General features: G+C 41.1%; 1 protein-coding gene across 1 annotated transcript; it reads right to left on the reverse strand.

Annotated features, from left to right (window-relative positions):
* Window positions 1-549: 549 nt before the first annotated feature.
* On the reverse strand, window positions 550-17,922 carry SMPD2 (sphingomyelin phosphodiesterase 2). The gene is made up of 11 exons (XM_060773202.2): window positions 17,737-17,922; window positions 11,799-11,948; window positions 9,483-9,579; window positions 8,434-8,510; window positions 5,071-5,164; window positions 4,449-4,538; window positions 3,769-3,851; window positions 2,854-2,986; window positions 2,611-2,715; window positions 2,079-2,235; window positions 550-1,357 (listed from the first exon to the last, which is right to left on the reverse strand). The coding sequence occupies exons 2-11, from the start codon at window positions 11,846-11,848 to the stop codon at window positions 1,014-1,016; spliced, it is 1,230 nt and encodes a 409-aa protein (XP_060629185.1). The 5' UTR covers window positions 11,849-11,948; window positions 17,737-17,922; the 3' UTR covers window positions 550-1,013.
* Between the last annotated feature and the right edge of the window lie 1,588 nt (window positions 17,923-19,510).

Here is a 19,510-nt window from a genome sequence, read left to right on the forward strand (position 1 = left end):
TGGGGTAAGGGCTAAGGAGGAATAGAAAGGAGGCCAGGAAGACATGGAGCCATGGGTTGCTTTTTCACATCTGCCTTAGAATAAGTCAGGCTGGACTTTGCTAAATACCACAACACTGCAAGACTAGTTTGTCGTTTATTCGTTCAGTCGCTTCCGACTCTTCAAGAGTAGTGTTCACATCCAATTAACTAAATCAACATATAGCTGAATCTTTCATTCTTATTTTATGCCCACAAAACCTTCTGGTAGGAAAAAGACCACAGAAACAAATGAGATGGTCAGTGTTGCCTCAAATCTATCACCACTGATGATGACTCAGGTTGTAGACTAAGAGTTACTTTGCACATGTATGTAGTTGTCATGTCTCATGTTGTAAATAAAAGTGTGGTGACCTGATAGGCGTTACTTTCAGTACAATCCTAGTGCTTTATAAAAGTGTTGCAAGGAAAAGAAGGCTTCTGATGAGAAGAACTTTGTACATTAAAGATCATTGATAACTGTTTCCAGAACAAGATTTCATTAAAAAAAGCAATTTTCTGCAAGATAAGATTTCTAGAAAGATAAATTTATTCTGGTCAAAAGAATTCCAAAAAAGTATCTGTGTAGAAACTTGTGAGAGCATTTATTATAATACATTTATATCATCTTTTGCAGTACTACATTGTCTGAATCTGTTTGCATTTTATGCAGCTCGAGCAGCATAACTTCTTTAAAAAATTAAAATGCTGCTCTCTCTATGCAGTATTTCAGTTCCATGTCATTCCCATTTTACCTTCAAAATTCTGTTTTTTACAATATGATTTTTAAAATAATTTATTCAATGGAAAGATAGACCCATCCATAGAAAGTGTTACTGTCCTTAAAAAATGTCTAAAAACCCTTTACAGTATCAAATGCTAGTTTACATACTTTACTACTTCCGCTGACAACACAGCAGAAAATGGAAGATGTTCTGCTCACACATTTGCCAAAAGGTCTCTTGGTCCCTATCACAGCTTCAGGAACAAAAGGTTTCATCCCAAGCTCAGCTTGTCCTGGAGAGTCTGCAGCCCCAGCCGCATTTCCTCCTCTGTCCCTTGCAGCATCCTCACTTCAATGGTGTGGAAGAGATACAGTACAGCTGAGATGAGTAAGACCAACACAGCCAGCAGGCTAAGCAGGGAGAAGGAGAACTTGGGGAAGGGCTGCTGTGGGTTTCCACCCAAGATGGAAGTCAGGCCCATGGCTCCTTGGATGAGCAGCAGCAGCAGAGCCAGGACAGCCATGCGGCCGCAGGAATATCGCTGGCGTTCTGCTGAGTGAAGCCCCACCCGCACTTCCATTCGTGCTTCGTTCAAGATGTCCACCATTGTTGGCTCTTTAAAAAAAAGAAAGACAAGGAAGAAAAAGAGGCGGAACTCAACAATAATGTATACTGAAGCCAATCAACTACAAATGATGGAAGTTTAGGCGTGGGTATCTATAGACTCAAATGCTATTTTATCCAAAGAGAGCTTCAACAGAAAAGTCATGGCCCTGACATTTTTCACTTTCTAAAGGTGTGCAAGTGAGCAGTTGTGGAAGGTTAAGGGATGACATTTGACCCCAGCAAATCTTGGAGAGCTGCATTCATCTCTTCTGTTCCAGCAAAAAAGCTCCCAAACTGCTCCCAAATCCCACTGGATATATGGCCACATTCTCACTGTGCTTTGGGTTGTTTTTTCAACAGCAGGAAATGAGCACACAATGCTTCCTGTCTCAAAAATGACATCAAAACATAGTAAAAATGCCCTCCATCCCTGGGGCCAGGAAATTTGGCATCAAATCATTTTTTAACCGTTTGGAAGCACAGTGGGCCTTTTAATGGCCTTAGAGGCCATTTAGGGGATATTCTGGAACAAAATATGCTTTTTGTACCCCAGAAAACTGTAAATTATAATAATAAAATTAGCCCTGGAGGCCCATGGGTCATACTTTCTCTACTCCTGCTCTAAGGAGAAAAACATGTTCTGAAGAAGCTTGTTAAGAATTAAAGGGGGGGGGGGACCCTACAGTTATTGAGGCTAGGTAGCAACCCAGACTAAAGCTTGAGCACTCACCAACTGCAGGATGGTTTGATACTTCATCTGATTGTTTTTTAGCCACAGACAGGTTGACCATGACAGCTTCATGGTCAGAGTAAGGAATGTCCTTGTTGGGAGCCTTCCCGGTTGTAGTTTCATGGCTATTGCACCTTATTTCATATTGAGATAATGCCTACAAGAAGGCGGGCAGGGTGGAAAGTTACTCTTTAGTCAATATTTTGTAAAAACAAAGAGAATTGCTTATAGAATGTCTACATTTAGATGGTGAACTGTAAGTGAAAAATGTAGGAGGGCAAGAATGGAGTCTATTGCCAATAAACATGCCTAGACAAAAGGACGTATTGTAGATAAATGTCTTTAAAAGTCAGCAACAAGAACAACAAGAATGCGGTACTATCTCTCCATTTTAAACTGACGATGCTGAGAGGCAAACTTGTTAAGTGCTTAGGGTCACAAAATCAGAGAGCCTTTATTGCCCTCTAGCTTCCTGAACTGTGTACATTACTTAGCCCAATCACTTTTTCTAGTGTCTTGAATTTGCACATACCTTATAAAGAATGTAGTCAATACGAATTCCTTGGGGGAAACACTGTAGTTCCTTCTTGTTTGTGAAGCAGTTGGATGGCACCAGAGTACAGCCATCTTCACAACCCTGATAGCAAAATCAATCCTGATTAGCACAAATTCAGAGCACCATAGGGTACTCCCCAAACTTTATCAGAGGGAGAGAAGGGACCAGCATTCATTCCCATTTCTTGCTAGTTTCATAAACTGACACCAAGATACTCACCTTAACCTTTTCTGCTGTGATGAAGGAGTCCTGCAGCCCAACCCAACCTTGCAACAGCCGAACGACAACATCCTCTGGGTGCATATTGAGATCTCCTCCAAGCAGAACCACATCGGCTCCTTTGCAAGTATGTCTGGGAAGACAGGACAATGTCACAAAAAGGAGGAAGGGAGCAAACAGCCCTTTTGTAAGGATGTTTTCTTCCAAGAGCAATATAGATGATACTCGACAGGAATTCTTCCATTCCCTGATCCATACCTCTCTCATGGGAGAATAATAATATTATTATTATAATAATAAAAACTTTATTTATATTCCGCCCTATCTCCCTGGATGGACTCAGGGCGGATTCCAAACATAAAAGGCAAACATTCAATGCCCCCCCCAAAAAACCAATACACCTATAATAATGAAAAACTGACAACCCAACATATAAAAACAAATTATGCCTTAACAACTAAAATTAAATAAAAAACGCAACCTGTTAAATCAGACATAGGATAAAAACGACTTCAAAACGGAAGCTGGCATTAAATTAATTCCAAATCAAAGCCTTCGGCCACTGCTTTATGAGTGACCTAGTTAAGGGGAAAACTGACAAGTGGTATCATGTATATATACAGTAACTGCACTTCCACTACAGCACAAATCTTAACAATATATTTTTTAAGTTTCTCACCCTTACCTACTTAGCCTAAAGGAACCAAATCACATCTGGTCTTGAAAGGTAAGGTGGGCCACTTCTGGATAGGAGACCACAAAAGTACACCAGATCCTGCAGGTTATATTTCAGAGGAGGTAACTTGCAGAACCACCTCTGAGTATTCCTTGTCTAAAAAAACCCTATGAGATTCATGAGGTCGCAAAGGTTAAGAGGCACCTTGAATGCACATAAATACACACACCATGACTTACTGTATAAACTGGCCAAGTTCCCAGGCCTGAACCACTCGATGAGACAGGTAATAATCCTTTTCCCGAGAGTATTCTGCATGGAGCTGGAGTGGAATCAGAGGACAAACATTAATTAACACGTATTGATTATAGAACTAAAATACAAAAAATTCTGACCCACTTTGGAACTGATTTGGAATCTTGTGTTCACGTTCAAACCAGGGCAATAAAGCAAAAAAGAGGCAATGGCTGTTAACTGGTTTCTCTGTAAGCATCTCAAGATAAAATAATAGCATAGATGAAAATAAATAATAACTATTAGACATATTCACATTGGTAAGATATGGGGAACAAGAGAGAAAACTCAAAAATATTTGCTTTTGTTTATGTTTAAATACTTTTTTCTTTTAAGAATGCATCATCAAAAAAGTCTCAAGAAACTAATATTTGCCCTCTGCTGGTAAGCAGTTGGCAAAACCTATCAATTGCAATTTAGCACCCTTTAGGAAAATGCAAGCAGTCAAAATTGCTGGATCCATTTAACTATTGCAAAAGAAACTGCTATCCTAAACTCACCGTATAATACTCTTCACATCTAGAGTTTCCACCCCATTGTATAATTTTAGTTTAGGTATCACTATATCCTTCTGGGAATTAGAAAAGTTGCTTACATATAAACCCAAATAAATAAACAGACTTACATGTGTTACATAGATATTGAAAACAATTCCTTCAATCTTTAGTACCACCAGCCCCACAGACTTGCCACCAAACCAATCTCCATGTTGGAACTGTCAACAGGAAAGAGAGAAGTGTACAGTGAAACCTCGATGGAACAATAACAAAAGAAAGATCAACTTTTAAATGATAGAAGCACAAAGTACAACATTGTGGTAAGGAAGTACAAAGCATAAAGCAAAGAGGCAGAAGCATCATTTTCTTCATAGTGTACTCATTCCAGCCTCCCTCCCTTTCTTGCTCTTTCTCCCTCTCTCTTCATAAAGTCAAACATACTAGGAATAAAAACGACACAAAATCAACTAACCCTAAGTTCCTCAAAGCGGACAAGAGCAAAGCAGAGAGCAATCTCCCAAGGCAGACAAGTGCATGAGGAACAGAGGCTACTCCCTTGAAGCCCTAAAGCCCTGTACTCTCACACAAGTGTCCCGTCTAGGGACAGCTCTTAATTCAGAATGCACTTAAGTTGGGACGCCCTTAATTAGAGGATACACTGTATAAGAGACTCGGGTAAAGCTGGTCATAAAGCATAATTACAAAAAGGTGCCCCTGGCTCTCTTCCCAAGGAAAGCAGTATTTACTCACCATGTAGGGATAGCCATTTACAGAATATTGGTGCTGGAAGGTATCCAGTATTTGGTGTTTGGAGAAGACACAGGCCCCGCTGCCAATCACTCCACTAGGAAACAGAGAGACACCACTGTCATCACAGAGCTACCAGCATAATCACTACTATTCTTACCACCTCACCACTCTACTTTTAACCACAACTGGAAGCCAATAACCAAGCTTTCTCAAGTATATCTCAGTGACCAACTCGTGCAAGTGTTTATAGAACTAGCATTTTCTGCCCTTTGGAATGACACCTAGGTCTAAAGAAAGGAGTATAAACTATTAGAGATAAACTGTGAAACAGGACAATGGAGCCAAAGATTATATGCCCATCAAAATATAAACAGGAATCGTTTATACCAGCCATTAGCAATATGGTCCCCCCAGATGTATGTCAATATTATACAGAGGCTAATTAGTTACAAGCTGAAAGAACTTCCTTTGCCCAGTCTGGCTGCTGGCTCTTAAAATGGGCTGGCGTTCACAGGGTTTTACAGTAAGGCTATTAATCTTACTCAATACAGAGCAGTAAGAACCCATAACTCTAGGTTATAAATCCATAGCTGCAATACCAAATGCCAGACACTGATTGCAACTCCAATGAGACCTAATTGGCATGGCGGGAGTTTTGGACCAAACATCTGGCATGAATCATGATGGAAAGGCTGCTAAACATGTGAAACAATGTTTTTTAACTATGTATGAACAAACACCCTCAATTATAAGGTATTTCTTAGAAACACTGACATCTATAGAAACTAACAAATATATTCATGGACTACTGCTTGCCCTGAAAGTCAGTCAGTTGCATATACTTCTCTTCATCAGTTCTTTCCTCTTATTTTAGATTGTGGGAACTCCAGATTTATCAGCCATTTTTGCCTCCAGAAGCAGTAGCCTCCACTCAACTTCAAATAAGGGGCAGGAAGCTGGCTTCTCCCTTTTCTCTCATAGGTCCAAATCCAGTAAATCTGGTAGTCAAATGTATTGGTTAAAAATCCAAACTTCAAGTCTAATATTAGTCCCAACCAGAATAGATTCACTGAGTCAGGGAACGTAGTTCTGTTAACATAGAAGGCCTTCTTTGTCTCATCTTGCTAATCTGCCCAAAGCCGTTTAAGGTAAACTACTTACAGCCGGCACTTCTGCAGGCTCCCATCCCTGGTTGGGTGGACAAGAAAGTAAGAATCCAGGGTAATAAAGGAACACGTTCCATATTTATAAGGCTCTGCAGAAGAGCTATCCAAATCAGTTCTTCAATCAAGTGCAGTAAATGTATCTCGTCAGCTTTTGGGTTGGGAAACAAAGCTAGAAAAGCGTGAATTTCAAGAAGATGGCTTCAACATGTTCTGGCCAATTTCATACATTATAATCTGCTTGGTTCATAGATCTGGAAGTCTTTGGCATTCAAGGAGTCTTATGGGAGCAGGTTCTCCTAACCACTGATATTTGATAGTTTGAGAGAAATGGACCCTGAAAGGCGCTATTTACTGGCTTTTGAACCATGTTCTCACTTTGTCCCATGCTTACCTCCCACTTGTGAAAACCTGTAGACCAGCTTTATATCAAGTATATGCTGGAATGATTCCAACTCATGCCTCCAGCTGCAAACCAATGAGCTATATTTCAATCTAGCATGCAGTCTAATGTGTGATTAATTTCTCAGATGCAGGATAATTAGTCTGGTTCATATTTCACAAAGCATATCAGGAGTTGTCCTGGTACTTGTTCTCATCTATGTTCTTCAAATCATAGATTTCAGAGCTAAAAGGTTGCCCAAAGATCATCTAGTACCACCACCTATCAGTGTAGTAATCAACAATTCATGCATTACTAATAAGTAGCTACTTCAATTTTTTGCTTTAAAACTGCAAAGAAAGCTGTGTCTGCCATGTTCAAGCACTGTCCCTTTTCTTCTCCCATTACATTACAGTGTTTAATTTTGGTGTAAAAAGACCAATAAATCATAGTAATGTCTATTGCTGTCCAAGCCAGGTGCCACCTATCTTATATTTGCATATCTGATTTTTTTTTTTTTAGTCTAAATGTAGTACATGTCATGCATCACATCAACATTCCTTTTATTAGTTTTGGCCCATTTCTCCAATTTGTTGAAGTCATTCTATGAGATTTGAAAATACAGTCAGCCTTCCATATCCATGGGTTTGGCATCGACAGAATCAACCAACAATGGCTCAAAATATTTGAAAATAGATACCAAAAAGCAACACTTGGTTTTTGCCAAGCTCCATGTTGATGTGTAGCCTCCCACCATTTCACAGATTCTCAGACTCTCTCGAGCACTCATTCAAGTTATTAAGCATTTTATATAACAAACACAATTTCCTGCACCACTGTATATAATAAGACCTGAGCATACACAGGGGGTCCTGGAACCAAACTCTAGCAGATATCAAAGACTCATTGTCTAAGCAATAACTTAGCTATTCTTCCTGTTATATGGTGGAGAAAAGTTGCGTTCTCATTAGTGGTATGAGAACAGGACTAGAATTAGATCTGAAAGTGGAAACTCAGCTATTTTTCTACATCACATACAAACATTCTGCTCCATCTGCTGACAAAGATATCTACAGTACAGTCTCACTTATCCAACATAAACGGGCCAGCAGAACATTGGATAAGCAAAAATGTTGGATAATAAGGGGGATTAAGGAAAAGCCTATTAAATGTCAAATTGCGTTATGATTTTACAACTTAAGTAACACAACATCGTGCTTTACAACAAATTGACAGAAAAGCAGTTCAATACACAGTAATGTTATGTAGTAATTACTGTATTTACAAATTTAGGACCAAAACATCTCAATGTATTGAAACAGCTGTGGATCCGGGAAGGAGTCAGACTGTGTTGGATAATTCAAAACACTGGATGAGCGAAAGTTGGATAAGCAATTCTCTACTGTACTTCCTCAAGAACCTGATGAACATTCATATGCATTTGCCTCATGGTTGGAGAAAATGAGCACAAAAGCTTCCAAGATATAAGGATACAGACCTTTAAAACACACTTTCAGGCTGCTTAATCAATCTGGCAAGTAAAAATGATTAAGGGTTTAAAGATAATTAAAAAACAAAGGAAAAGTATCTGTTGGAAAGATAAGGTATCCAACACAAATGCAAGTGGAAATATTCTGATCACACTTTGCAAGGCTAATCTGTCCTCTACCCTAACTTATTAATTCAAAAGAAAATTGACAGGTGCTTTCCCACCAGTGCCCCATGCCTCCATAAAGCAGCAAATGGCAAGCATTCATTGTGACTAAGTGGTCAAAGCCCATGATCACACTTTAAAAACCACCTACGCTCCCTTTTTACCTTTTGAAATAATGGGAAGATGGGTAGCAGGTACACAGTTTCTTCTTCAATTCCCAATAATCTTTCTCGCTCCACACCTAAAAAAGCAAAGTGAGTGTGATCACAATGATTTCAAACCAAAAGATAAGAGTAAGCAACTAGTTTAAGGGTAAGTCCCAGACTCTAGCTTCAGGTATCCTCTCCCTCAATAACACTGCTAGTGATCATTTTTCTATGTTCATTCGTTCAGTCGTCTCCGACTCTTCGTGACCTCATGGACCAGCCTACGCCAGATCTCCCTGTCGGCCGTTACCACCCCCAGCTCCCTCAAGGTCAGTCCAGTCACTTCAAGGATGCCATCCATCCATCTTGCCCTTGGTCGGCCCCTCTTCCTTTTGCCTTCCACTTTCCCCAGCATCATTGTCTTCTCTAGGCTTTCCTGTCTCCTCATGATGTGGCCAAAGTACTTCAACTTTGTCTCTAGTATCTTTCCCTCCAGTGAGCAGTCGGGCTTTATTTCCTGGAGGATGGACTGGTTGGATCTTCTCGCAGTCCAAGGGACTCTCAGCACTTTCCTCCAACACCACAGCTCAAAAGCATCGATCTTCCTTCGCTCAGCCTTCCCTAAGGTCCAGCTCTCACATCCGTAGGTTACTACAGGGAATACCATGGCTTTGACTAGGCGGATCTTTGTTGCCAGTCTGATGTCTCTACTCTTCACTATTTTATCGAGACTGAACATTGCTCTCCTCCCAAGAAGTAAGCGTCTTCTGATTTCCTGGCTACAGTCTGCATCTGCAGTAATCTTTGCACCTAGAAATACAAAGTCTGTCACGGCCTCCACGGTTTCTCCCTCTATTTTCCAGTTGTCAATCATTCTTGTTGCCATAATCTTGGTTTTTTTTCTATAGGACTGTTCAATATGCACAGAGCTCTAAGACTGAACAACAGCCTCCTAAATATACCACTGTTCCACAACAGGCTAGAGATTTGCCATAAACATCCAAGGGATCAATGGCCGATTTGAATTCCCACTTTCAAATCTAATAAATCTTTGTAGTCCTACTCACCTCTTGTAGTAGGACCAAGTCAAATCCTTCCTGGTTGAGAACATCACCAATCAATTCTACACGTTCGTGCCGTAATTTACTTACATAGCGAATACCCCTGGAAGAGGTGGAAAAGAACACAGTGAAACTGAGGTCTCCCAAGATGAACACAGCCTACTACAATTCTCTTTTAATTTTATAAATATGGTAAAGAAACAAGCATCAGATTGAAGGCCAAAGTGAGTGTGAGTGAGAAATTTAATCTCAGTGCAAGCAGCACTATTAGTCTAGCCACAACAGAACTTCAAAAAGTTACTTTTGAGGTTACTTTTGAGGTTACAATCTCCCAGCATGAGAACTTCTGAGAGCTGCAGCCCAAAAAGGAACATTTCCAGGCTTTGGGCTGCAGTGCAGAGAGATAATGTTCCCATCTGCCGTAATGCCTTGATTAATTATCATTCCCAGCCGCTATTTCCACTTAAACACATAAAAACAAACACATGGTAAATGCAAAGCTAAGTATAACATTGTGTAGAATTTGGCTGCAAGGCACACCAAACAACTAGAGGCAGTCTGTGTGGACACATCACAAGGCCAATTCACTTGAAGACTAAGCAAAACCTCCAAATATGGTATTTAGAGAGAGAAACATATTTGGTCCAGTTCAGGGAATCTCTGAAGGAGGCCTTGAGTAGTCAAGCCCCCTCCCAATAAATGCATTCTCTAACAGAAATTATAGAGAATACAAATTTGTATTCCACCATTGTGTGTTTACCTGCTCAGTGCTGAGAAAATATAGACTGCTGTGGAACATTTGGGTCAGATGTGCAATCTCCTCTCCAGGATCACACTCATGGAAAGACAATACTAATGATTTGCCACACACAGCAAGTCTTGACTGGGGCCCATAATGCTTCCAAGAAGCACCCCCACGAAGTCTTCCAACTTTAAAATAGTTTGGTTCTTTTCCCTGGCATGCTAAAACTAAGCCACTTAATGCTTACTGTTAGGGCCTGGCATAATAAGGTATGCTGTAAAACAGGAAGAAAGAACAGATGTCATTTGCAGGGAGAGGCTAGACTTGCCCCGCAGAAGCGGGGGGGGGGGGGGGACTACTTCCTCTTCTGCAGTTCAGAAACAACCCTTGTATCCAATAGCCTGCCTGAAACTGTGGATACTAGGGAACCTTATTATTTTCAGTGGGACAAATGACTTCTGGCCCAAGAATAACAGGGAATCACACTGGACGCCTAGAAATGCCTAGAGAGAACATATTTTTGGATATGGATAAGTAAATCCATGGATATGAGGCTGATACTGCATGTCTAAATTCAACCTGAATCATGTTTCATGGTTTGTGTATATTAGAAAGATAACTAGGAGTTAGAAACTGTAACTCCTCAAATCAGCGGATTCCTCTCCTTCATCTGAAACACCCACCTCCTCAACAAATTGGCTTGTCATGCATACAAGCACAGAAATGAATGATACCAGCCTACTTAAGGCAGAGAGGAAAATGGGAGAAAGGACAGGGCATGGAGCTTCACTGTGCTTGATCTCACACTAAAGTGAAAAGCAAGGTTCAGTGGTATTCATAAAAGTCCAAGAGTTAACTGTGCTTTATGGACAAGACATTCTTCTAGGATCATACGCCCCATCTTCACTGCCATATAATGCCATCTGAAACTTTCAAATGGCATTATATGGCAGTGCAGATGGGACCGTAGACTTCTGGCAGGCAACCCAAAACAGACCTGAATCATCACTAATTTAGTCCACAATGAAGTTTATTACTCAAAATGCAACCAAACTTACCCAACCATTGAGTGTGCTTTTATAGACCATCATGACTACCTATTTTATAACTAGCTTAATAGAATTGTTTTCTTTCCCCAAAAAAGATCAGGAAGATTCTTACACAGGTGCACTGCTGTAGCATGACACTGAATAATACCCCACCTCTGTTCTGTGACTGGTGCCATAATGCACATTCAATCGGCTCCATCAATGATCCAGGCAAAAAACTGAAACAAGGCAAAACCTGACTGTTTAACAGTATTACAAATAAACTACCAGGTCCCTATACTGATAAGGACTTATAGACTTCCTGGGATATGAAATTTTATCATTTTTACTTGCTAAGATGGTGAGATAGAAATAGGAATAAAGTACATGCTTGAATATTTCTGAACTAGCAGCAAAAAATCCACCAGGCTCAACAATAACTTGGTAACAAAACATCACAAATCTCTTAAGAGAATACTCTCCTCTCCCCGTGCTACATATTGCATGCAGTTCATAGCTAGCATTGCCCCAAAAGTAAATGGTGAGATTTACCAGCAATTGAGATCAAAAATACGCAGCTGCAGCAGAGATGCCTTCTCCATCACTGCTGCGATGGGTTCAAACAGAAGTTCAACTGGACTCGAAACATGGAGAAGTTCTGTCTCTCGACTAACAGGAAGGTGTCTGGCTTTGGCTCTCCCTCTGCCAAGAGAACAGGGATTATGACTGCTGTACTGTAAATAAGACCTGTATGCTGGCAGTTGTGAGCAAGGAGGGATGAAGGCGCTGGGGCAGTTGGTAGCACTGATTTAACTAGCTGCGTGTGCTCTTATGTACAAGGACAGGAGATGCTTCTCTCAGCTTAAACCCCGTGAGGCAGAATATGGAAATCCTTGATAGGAGGAAGAGGTGCAATGATGACCTGCAGCTTAGCAGGGTTATATAGCATTAAACCAACACTGACAGGTCAAATGAGGCACATCTTTTGCACTGCTCCTTACCAGTAAGTGCATTTCTTGGCAGTGACGAAGCTGTTGCTACCACTGCCATCCTATATTAGGAGATGTGGTATGGAACACAGAGGCATTAAACATATTTTAGATAACATTCAGTTCAATATTTGTTTTGCTTAATTTCTTTAAATTGCAATTAGAAATTACTTAATTCACATAAAGAAAAATAAAATTATAAAAGAAATGTGGTCTGGGTAACTAGAGGCTCTTAAAATAAGTCTAAAGATCTATAATTCTAAACATATTATTTAGGAAACAAGTTTCCATTAATTCACTATTAAATCTCTGTCATGGTTCTATATGACAGGAGGTTTCACTGGATTAAAGTATTTAAGCACTAGTCATATGAAAAGACATTTTATTAAAAATCAATAGAACAAGGGGTCTTAAACATGCTCAAGTTAGTCATGAGTTAATACTACAATTCTATGCACATGTACTCCAGCATATGTCACACTGTACTGGCAAATCCTCGAGTTTCAACCAACCAACTTATAAATGACTCATAGTTAAGAACAGGGGTGAGGCAACAGAAACTGAGAAATGTATCCTTCAGATGGGAAATTCACTCCTGAAGTGTTATCACGAGGGAAAAGGTGTCTCCACTGAGGCTTTATCAGCAATCATTGTTTCCACAACAACCCATTTTTTTCAAAATCCAATCACAGGGGCAGAAAGTGAGGTGAAAGCTTCCAAACAGGGGCACAGACAGCAAAACAAACACCACAGGGGTGTTATCCCTTCCTTATGCTATCCAAAGCTTTCTATCTGTCTGTCTGTCTCATAACTTGGGGACTGCCTGTATTCCATGATATTACAGAATAAGGTCGCAACTCCTATGCAGTGCTTACTGGGGGTAACATCTCACTTAACTGAAGAGGATTTACATTATTAATAACATATCCCACTGGTTTGATTGAAGTTATGAATAAGGAGGAAGGGGCCTGTTAGTCAGGTTTTAAAAGGATGTAAAAAGCTCTTCAGAGGTTCTGTTATGTGAGGCGTCTCTGTGCAATCTACTCAATATAGATTGAGTAGAGATGCACAGTCAGAACTCCACATTTGTGGGGTTTTTTGCAGATTTGATTAAAATTCTATGGACACCTCCTCCAGTCTAACTCTACAATCAATTTTTGCAGGAGGTTGACCTCAGTCTCAGGTGGAGGACCTAGTGAGACCATATCTCTAGAAATCTCTATATCCCAAGTGTGAATCTATGAAGAGTATTCTATGAGTGATTCTATGAAGAGCCCCCAGTGGTGCAGTGGGTTAAACCCCTGTGCCGGCAGAACTGAAGACCAACAGGTCGCAGGTTTGAATCCAGGGAGAGGCGAATGAGCTCCCTCTATCAGCTCCAGCTCCTCATGCGTGGACATGAGAGAAGCCTCCCACAAAGATGATAAAAACATCAAATCATCCGGGAGTCCCCTGGGCAATGTCCTTACAGACGGCCAATACTCTCACACCAGAAGCGACTTGCAATTTCTCAAGTCGCTCCTGACCAAAAAATAAAATAAAATAAAATCCAATGGGTGCTGGGGGACCTAGAAATTCCTTTTTAAAATTATCCTTTAAAATTATTTTTTAAAGGTATTTATTCACTGCAGTTCTGCAAAATTATAACCCAAGAAAACATACCATAAATTAAAAACTAAATTCAGTTGGATTTACTTCCATGTATTCATGCATAGGATTGTCACCTGTCAAACTTGCAAATAATTTTAGATTCTCAGTTAACCATGGGGCTGGCAGATGTTGGATAAATGGATTTTCTGGTTGCTTGAGAGTTGCTATTAAAAGAAGCCCTAATACTATACCCTATACTACACCATACCATAAACATTGCATTGGCTTGACATTGAAATACAGTAATTAAAAGCAAACTTAATGTAACACAGTTTTACGGTATCATATGTGTATTTTAATTTTTATTTAAAGCATTCTTTCTTTGGGTTTTTTTTTTGTGGGGGGCGGGGGAGTTCCAGTTTCTTGATTTCCAGTTGAGAGTCTACTGTATATTGAGTAGGGTATCAATGCATAATTGTGATCAGTAATGGTACTCTAATTGCAGTCTCATCAAATAACAAATGTACAATTAAATCAACCGTAAAATCTCTCAATTATCTTCATTTTTAAAAGCCCTCAAAAGTAATTCCTTAAAAACATTAATTCCAATTAATTTTAATCAACCACACATTTAAACAATACTTTAAAAATAAATAAAACAAAACTGAATATATAATACATCTTTTCTGAAATCACAGTAATAAACACCTGACAACTTCAAATTAGTCCCTTGAGTTGTATTTCATTAGGCAGATTCCCATTCAGGTTTTGTTTGTTCAGTATTATGCCTCCTGGGAAGGAAACATAATTAGACTTCGGTCCCAAACGATTTTGAAAGGCTCCAGACATGCCAAGAGGGCACTTTGCACAGATACTGATCCATTATTTCAAATCATTGATTACTCAGAAGTCAATGCCATGGGGCACACTTCTTAGGAGGGCCCATTTGTACTACAAATTATACAATGTAACAAATTTGAAAAAAATGTTCCTGATCTGAAGTGTTATTGTTGCGGTATTGTGTGGTTCCTACTTTGAAACGATGTTGAAGTGGCTGAATCTCTCTGATATTCATTGAAAAACTATAGCAAAATGTGTGTAGAATGCCCCACAAAAACAAAGCTTTTGCAGTTTCATACAAATTTTCTGTGTTCTTATGATAGAATCAATTTCAAAATTATATTTATAACCCAGGAACAAAAATCGTGTCATATAGTGTTATAGAACTTTAACTGCCATTATTCCACTCTATAGAATCCTGGAATTTGTAATTTAGGAAGAGAAGTTTTGAATCCACGGTCAGTGTTCTAATACTTCCTCAAACTGTCAATCCAGGATTACAGAGGATGCATCATGGGAATTAAAGAATGGCTCTCAGGGTGCATCGACACCTGGCATATGTCGATTAATTCTACAACAGACATGGGCAAACTTTCTAACTTGGGAGTCCCATAGTGGAATGGAGTGGGGAGGGCAGGCGGAGAACGGGGCAGGGAGTCTCCCCAAGTCTCTTCTCTGCCCTTTCCTCCTCTTCTTTTCTCTTTCAGAGGTAGAAAGTGAAGGAAAGAAGGGAAACTGTTTGGATCCCAAAAGGGTTAGCCTTCACCAGGATGAGATGGTGGACGGGAGAGAAAAGGTGTATCCATTAGATCCCATATTACCTACTCCTGATATATAATCCTAGAATCCTAGAGGTGAAAGAGACCTCCAAGGGCTATCCAGTCCAACCCCCTGTCATGCAAGAAGGCACAATCAAAGCACCCCCGATAGACAGCCTCTGCGGAAGAGCCTCCACCACACTTTGAGGTAGCCTATGCCACTCTCCAATAGCTCTTACTCTCAGGAAGTTCTTCCTAATCTTTTCAGTTGAATCTCTTTCCCTGCCATTTGAAACCATTCCTCCCTTGTGCTCGGGTCTCTAGAGAAGCAGAAAGTCAGGATAGGATGGTGTGAGAGAGAAGGGCTTAAGAAAAGAGCTCAAGGGCCACATCTAGCCCCCGGGCCTGGGTTTGGCCATACCTGTTCTAGAGTGTAGATGGGGCATGGGCAAACTTCAGCCCTCCAGGTGTTTTGCACTTCAACTCCCAAAATTCCTATCAGCCAGTACTTTTGGACTTCAACTCCCAGAATTCCCATTGGCTGTTAGGAATTGAAGTTCAAAATACCTGGAGGGCCGAAGTTTGCCCATGCCTCACCTAGGGTAAAGGTAAAGGTTTTCCCTTGACATTAAGTCTAGTCATGCCCGATTCTGTTGGTGCTCATCTCCATTTCTAAGCTGAAGAGCCAGTATTGTTCATAGACACCTCCAAGGTCATGTGGCCAACGTGACTGCATGGAACGCCGTTACCTTCCAGCAGAAGCGGTACCTATTGATCTACTCACATTTGCATGTTTCCTAACTCCTAATCCTTACTCTGCCATAAATCCTTGAAATCCTTACTCTGCAAAAATTTCACTGCATGAGCTTGATATGGTTATGCATTCTCAGCTTAACCCATCTCTCATAGGAACTGAAAGGTAAATGGGTAAGTGGGAAGATACTATGTACATTACTATAAACTACTTAGAGGAAAGGTATAGTATCAGTGCATACTTCAGCAACCAGGCCAATTAGATTAGACGCAGATGATCAAGACAGTTTTAAACAGTGTATTTTAATGTTGAGACAAATGTTTTAATGTTTATGTATGCATATAATGAATTCATGTCCTGGCACTGAATGTTTGCCGTATATATGCTGTGCTCCGCCCTGAGTCCCCTTTGGGGTGAGAAGGGCAGAATATCAATGTTTTAAATAAATAAATAATAAATACGTTGAAGTCTAAAATACCTGGAGGGCCAAAGTTTGCCCATGCCATACCTAGGTTAAAGGTAAAAGGTTTTCCCTTGACATTAAGTCCAGTCATGTCCGACTCTGGGGGGTGGAGCTCATCTCCATTTCTAAGCCGAAGAGCCGGCATTGTCCGTAGACACCTCCAAGGTCATGTGGCCAGCATGATTGCATGGAGCACCGTTACCTTCCCACCGGAGCAGTACCTATTGATCTATTTGAATTTGCATGTTTTCAAATTGCTAGGTTGGCAGAATCTGGGGCTGACAGGTGAAGCTCACACCACTCCCTGGCTTCGAACCTACGACGTTTCGGTCAACAAGCTCAGCAGCTCAGTACTTTAACCCACTGCACCACCGGTGGCTCCTTAAGATAGAACTGCCCCTTCTATCTTAACGTTCAGGAAACAGGTGACAACTTGGCTTTGGGGATTGGCATTCAACAAATGAACCATGATCCTGTGATATGGATGGAGGACGACGAATAATGATTTTTGATGATGACAGACCACTGTAATTATATGATTGTATTTTGCTATTTTAATGTTTTAGTGTGATTTAGAATATGATGTTTTAATGACTGTCTGTAATATTGATGTTGGAAACCGGCCTGAGTCCCTCGAACGGAGGTGAGAAGACCTGTATACAATACTGCTAAATAAATAAATAAATAAATAAATAAAATACTGTGAGTTCATTTGGTGAGGCTTCAGCACTCTTGGGCAAGGAAGGCCAAATACCTTTGAAAACTACAACTCCCATTGTTCCACAGAACCATGGAAGCTAAAAGTGGTGCCAAACCGACTCTGGGATCCTCTCTCTGGACCCTTCCACACAGCTGAATAAAACTCGCCATTTTCTACTTTGAACTGGGATATATGGCAGTGTGGACTCCGATAACCCAGTTCAGAGCAGATATTGTGGGACCTTTTGCCTTGATATTCTGGGTTATATGGCTGTGTGGAAGGGTCACACTCTCTCAGCCTCAGAGGAAGTTGCCACTGAACAAATCCTGCCAAGGAAACCCCTTGAAGGCACAGCAAGAGCAGCAATGAAGTTCTCCAGGTGGCATTCCCTCCTACCTGCTTGGAGAAGATTCCCCCGGGGCGAGGAGGCCTCTCCTGCCTGCCTGCCTTGGGCCCCACTTCCTCCTCTCTCCTCTTCCCTTCAGGGTTGGCGCAGAAACCGCCTCACGCGGCAAAAAGGCACCCAGCCACCACAAGAGAGCCAGCGAGCGAGGGAGTGAACCGGCTCTACGTCACTATCGACCCCGCGGTGCATTTCGGGACTTGTAGGCCGCGCATCCCTTCACTCAATGCTACAAATCTACAGTCCCACCAGGGGGCGCTGTCTGCTCGCAGAAGAGCAACGTTCGAAGGGAACTACAACGACCGAAGTGCTTTGCGGTTTGCCAATGGTGCCCACTTTAGGGCCCTGTTTTAAAGGCCTTTTCCAAAGTGTGATGGATTAGAGCAGGCTTGGGCAAACTTCGGCTCCAGGTGTTTTGGACTTCAACTCCCACAATTCCTAACAGCCTACCAGCTGTTTATTGTTCATTCGTTTAGTCGTTTCCGACTCTTCGTGACCTCATGGACCAACCCACGCCAGAGCTCCCTGTCGGCCGTCACCACCCCCAGCTCCTTCACATTCAATCCAGTCACTTCAAGGATGCCATCCATCCATCTTGCCCTTGGCCGGCCCCTCTTCCTTTTTTCTTCCATTTTCCCCAGCATCATTGTTTTCTCTAAGCTTTCCTTTCTTCTCATGATGTGGCCAAAGTGCTTCATCTTTATTTATTTATTTATTTCGAGCATTTCTACCCCGCCCTTCTCAATCCCCGAAGGGGGGCTCAGGGCGGCTTACAAAAGGCACAATTCGATGCCAGCAATACACATAGTAAGATAAAATACATAGCACATCTTGGCCTCTACTATTCTTCCCTCCAATGAGAAGTCGGGCTTTATTCCCTGAAGTATGGACTGGTTGGATCTTCTCGCAGTCCAAGGCACTCTCAGCACCTTCCTCCAACACCACAGTTCAAAAGCATCTATCTTCCTTCGCTCAGCCTTCCCTATGGTCCAGCTCTCACATCCGTAGGAATAACATTGTTTTACCCAGCTGTATCCAATGTTTTTCCCACCCTTGGCACTTTCTCTAGACCAGTGGTTTGCAACCTTCCCAATGCAGCGACCCTTTAATACAGTTCCTCATGTTGTGTGTGGTGACCCCCAACCATAAAATGATTTTCATTGCTACTTCATAACTTTAATTTTGCTACTGTTATGAATTGTAATGTAAATATCTGATATGCAGGATGTATTTTCATTCACTGGACTAAATTTGGCACAAATATCTAATACACCCTTGAAGTGGCATCCTTGAAGTGACTGGGTTGACCTTAAAGGAGCTGGGAGTGGTGACGACCAACAGGGAGCTCTGGTGTGGGCTGGTCCATGAGATCACGAGGAGTCGTAAACGACTGAACGAATGAACAACAACAACAATCCAATATACCCAAATTTTATTAGTGGTCTGGGTGGGGATTTATTTTGTCATTTGGGAGTTGTAGTTGCTGGGATTTCTAGTTAACCTACAATCCAAGAGCATTCTGAACTCCACCAATGATGTAACGGAACCAAACTTGGCACACAGAACTCCCACGACCAAGAGAAAATATTGGAACAGTGTAGTCATTGATCATGAGTTCTGGGGTTGTACTTCACCTACATCCAGAGAGCAGTGTGGACTCAAATAATGATGGATCTGGATCAAACTTGGCACAAATCCTCAATATCTCCAAATGTAGTGGAGTTTGGAGAAAATAGACCTTGACATTTGGGATTTGTAGTTGCTCAG

Source organism: Anolis sagrei, chromosome 4, assembly GCF_037176765.1.
Source record: "Anolis sagrei isolate rAnoSag1 chromosome 4, rAnoSag1.mat, whole genome shotgun sequence".
NCBI classification, from domain to species: Eukaryota; Metazoa; Chordata; class Lepidosauria; order Squamata; family Dactyloidae; genus Anolis; species Anolis sagrei.

Excerpts from the sequence above, each read along its gene's own strand:
- SMPD2 (XM_060773202.2), bottom strand. The coding sequence starts at position 11,848 with ATGGAGAAGGCATCTCTGCTGCAGCTGCGTATTTTTGATCTCAATTGC. Across the intron at positions 3,852-4,448 it reads TCAATATCTATGTAACACAT|CTCCATGCAGAATACTCTCG; the intron begins GTAAGTCTGTTT and ends ATTCCACTCCAG. Across the intron at positions 2,987-3,768 it reads GAACTTGGCCAGTTTATACA|ACATACTTGCAAAGGAGCCG; the intron begins GTAAGTCATGGT and ends CTGTCTTCCCAG.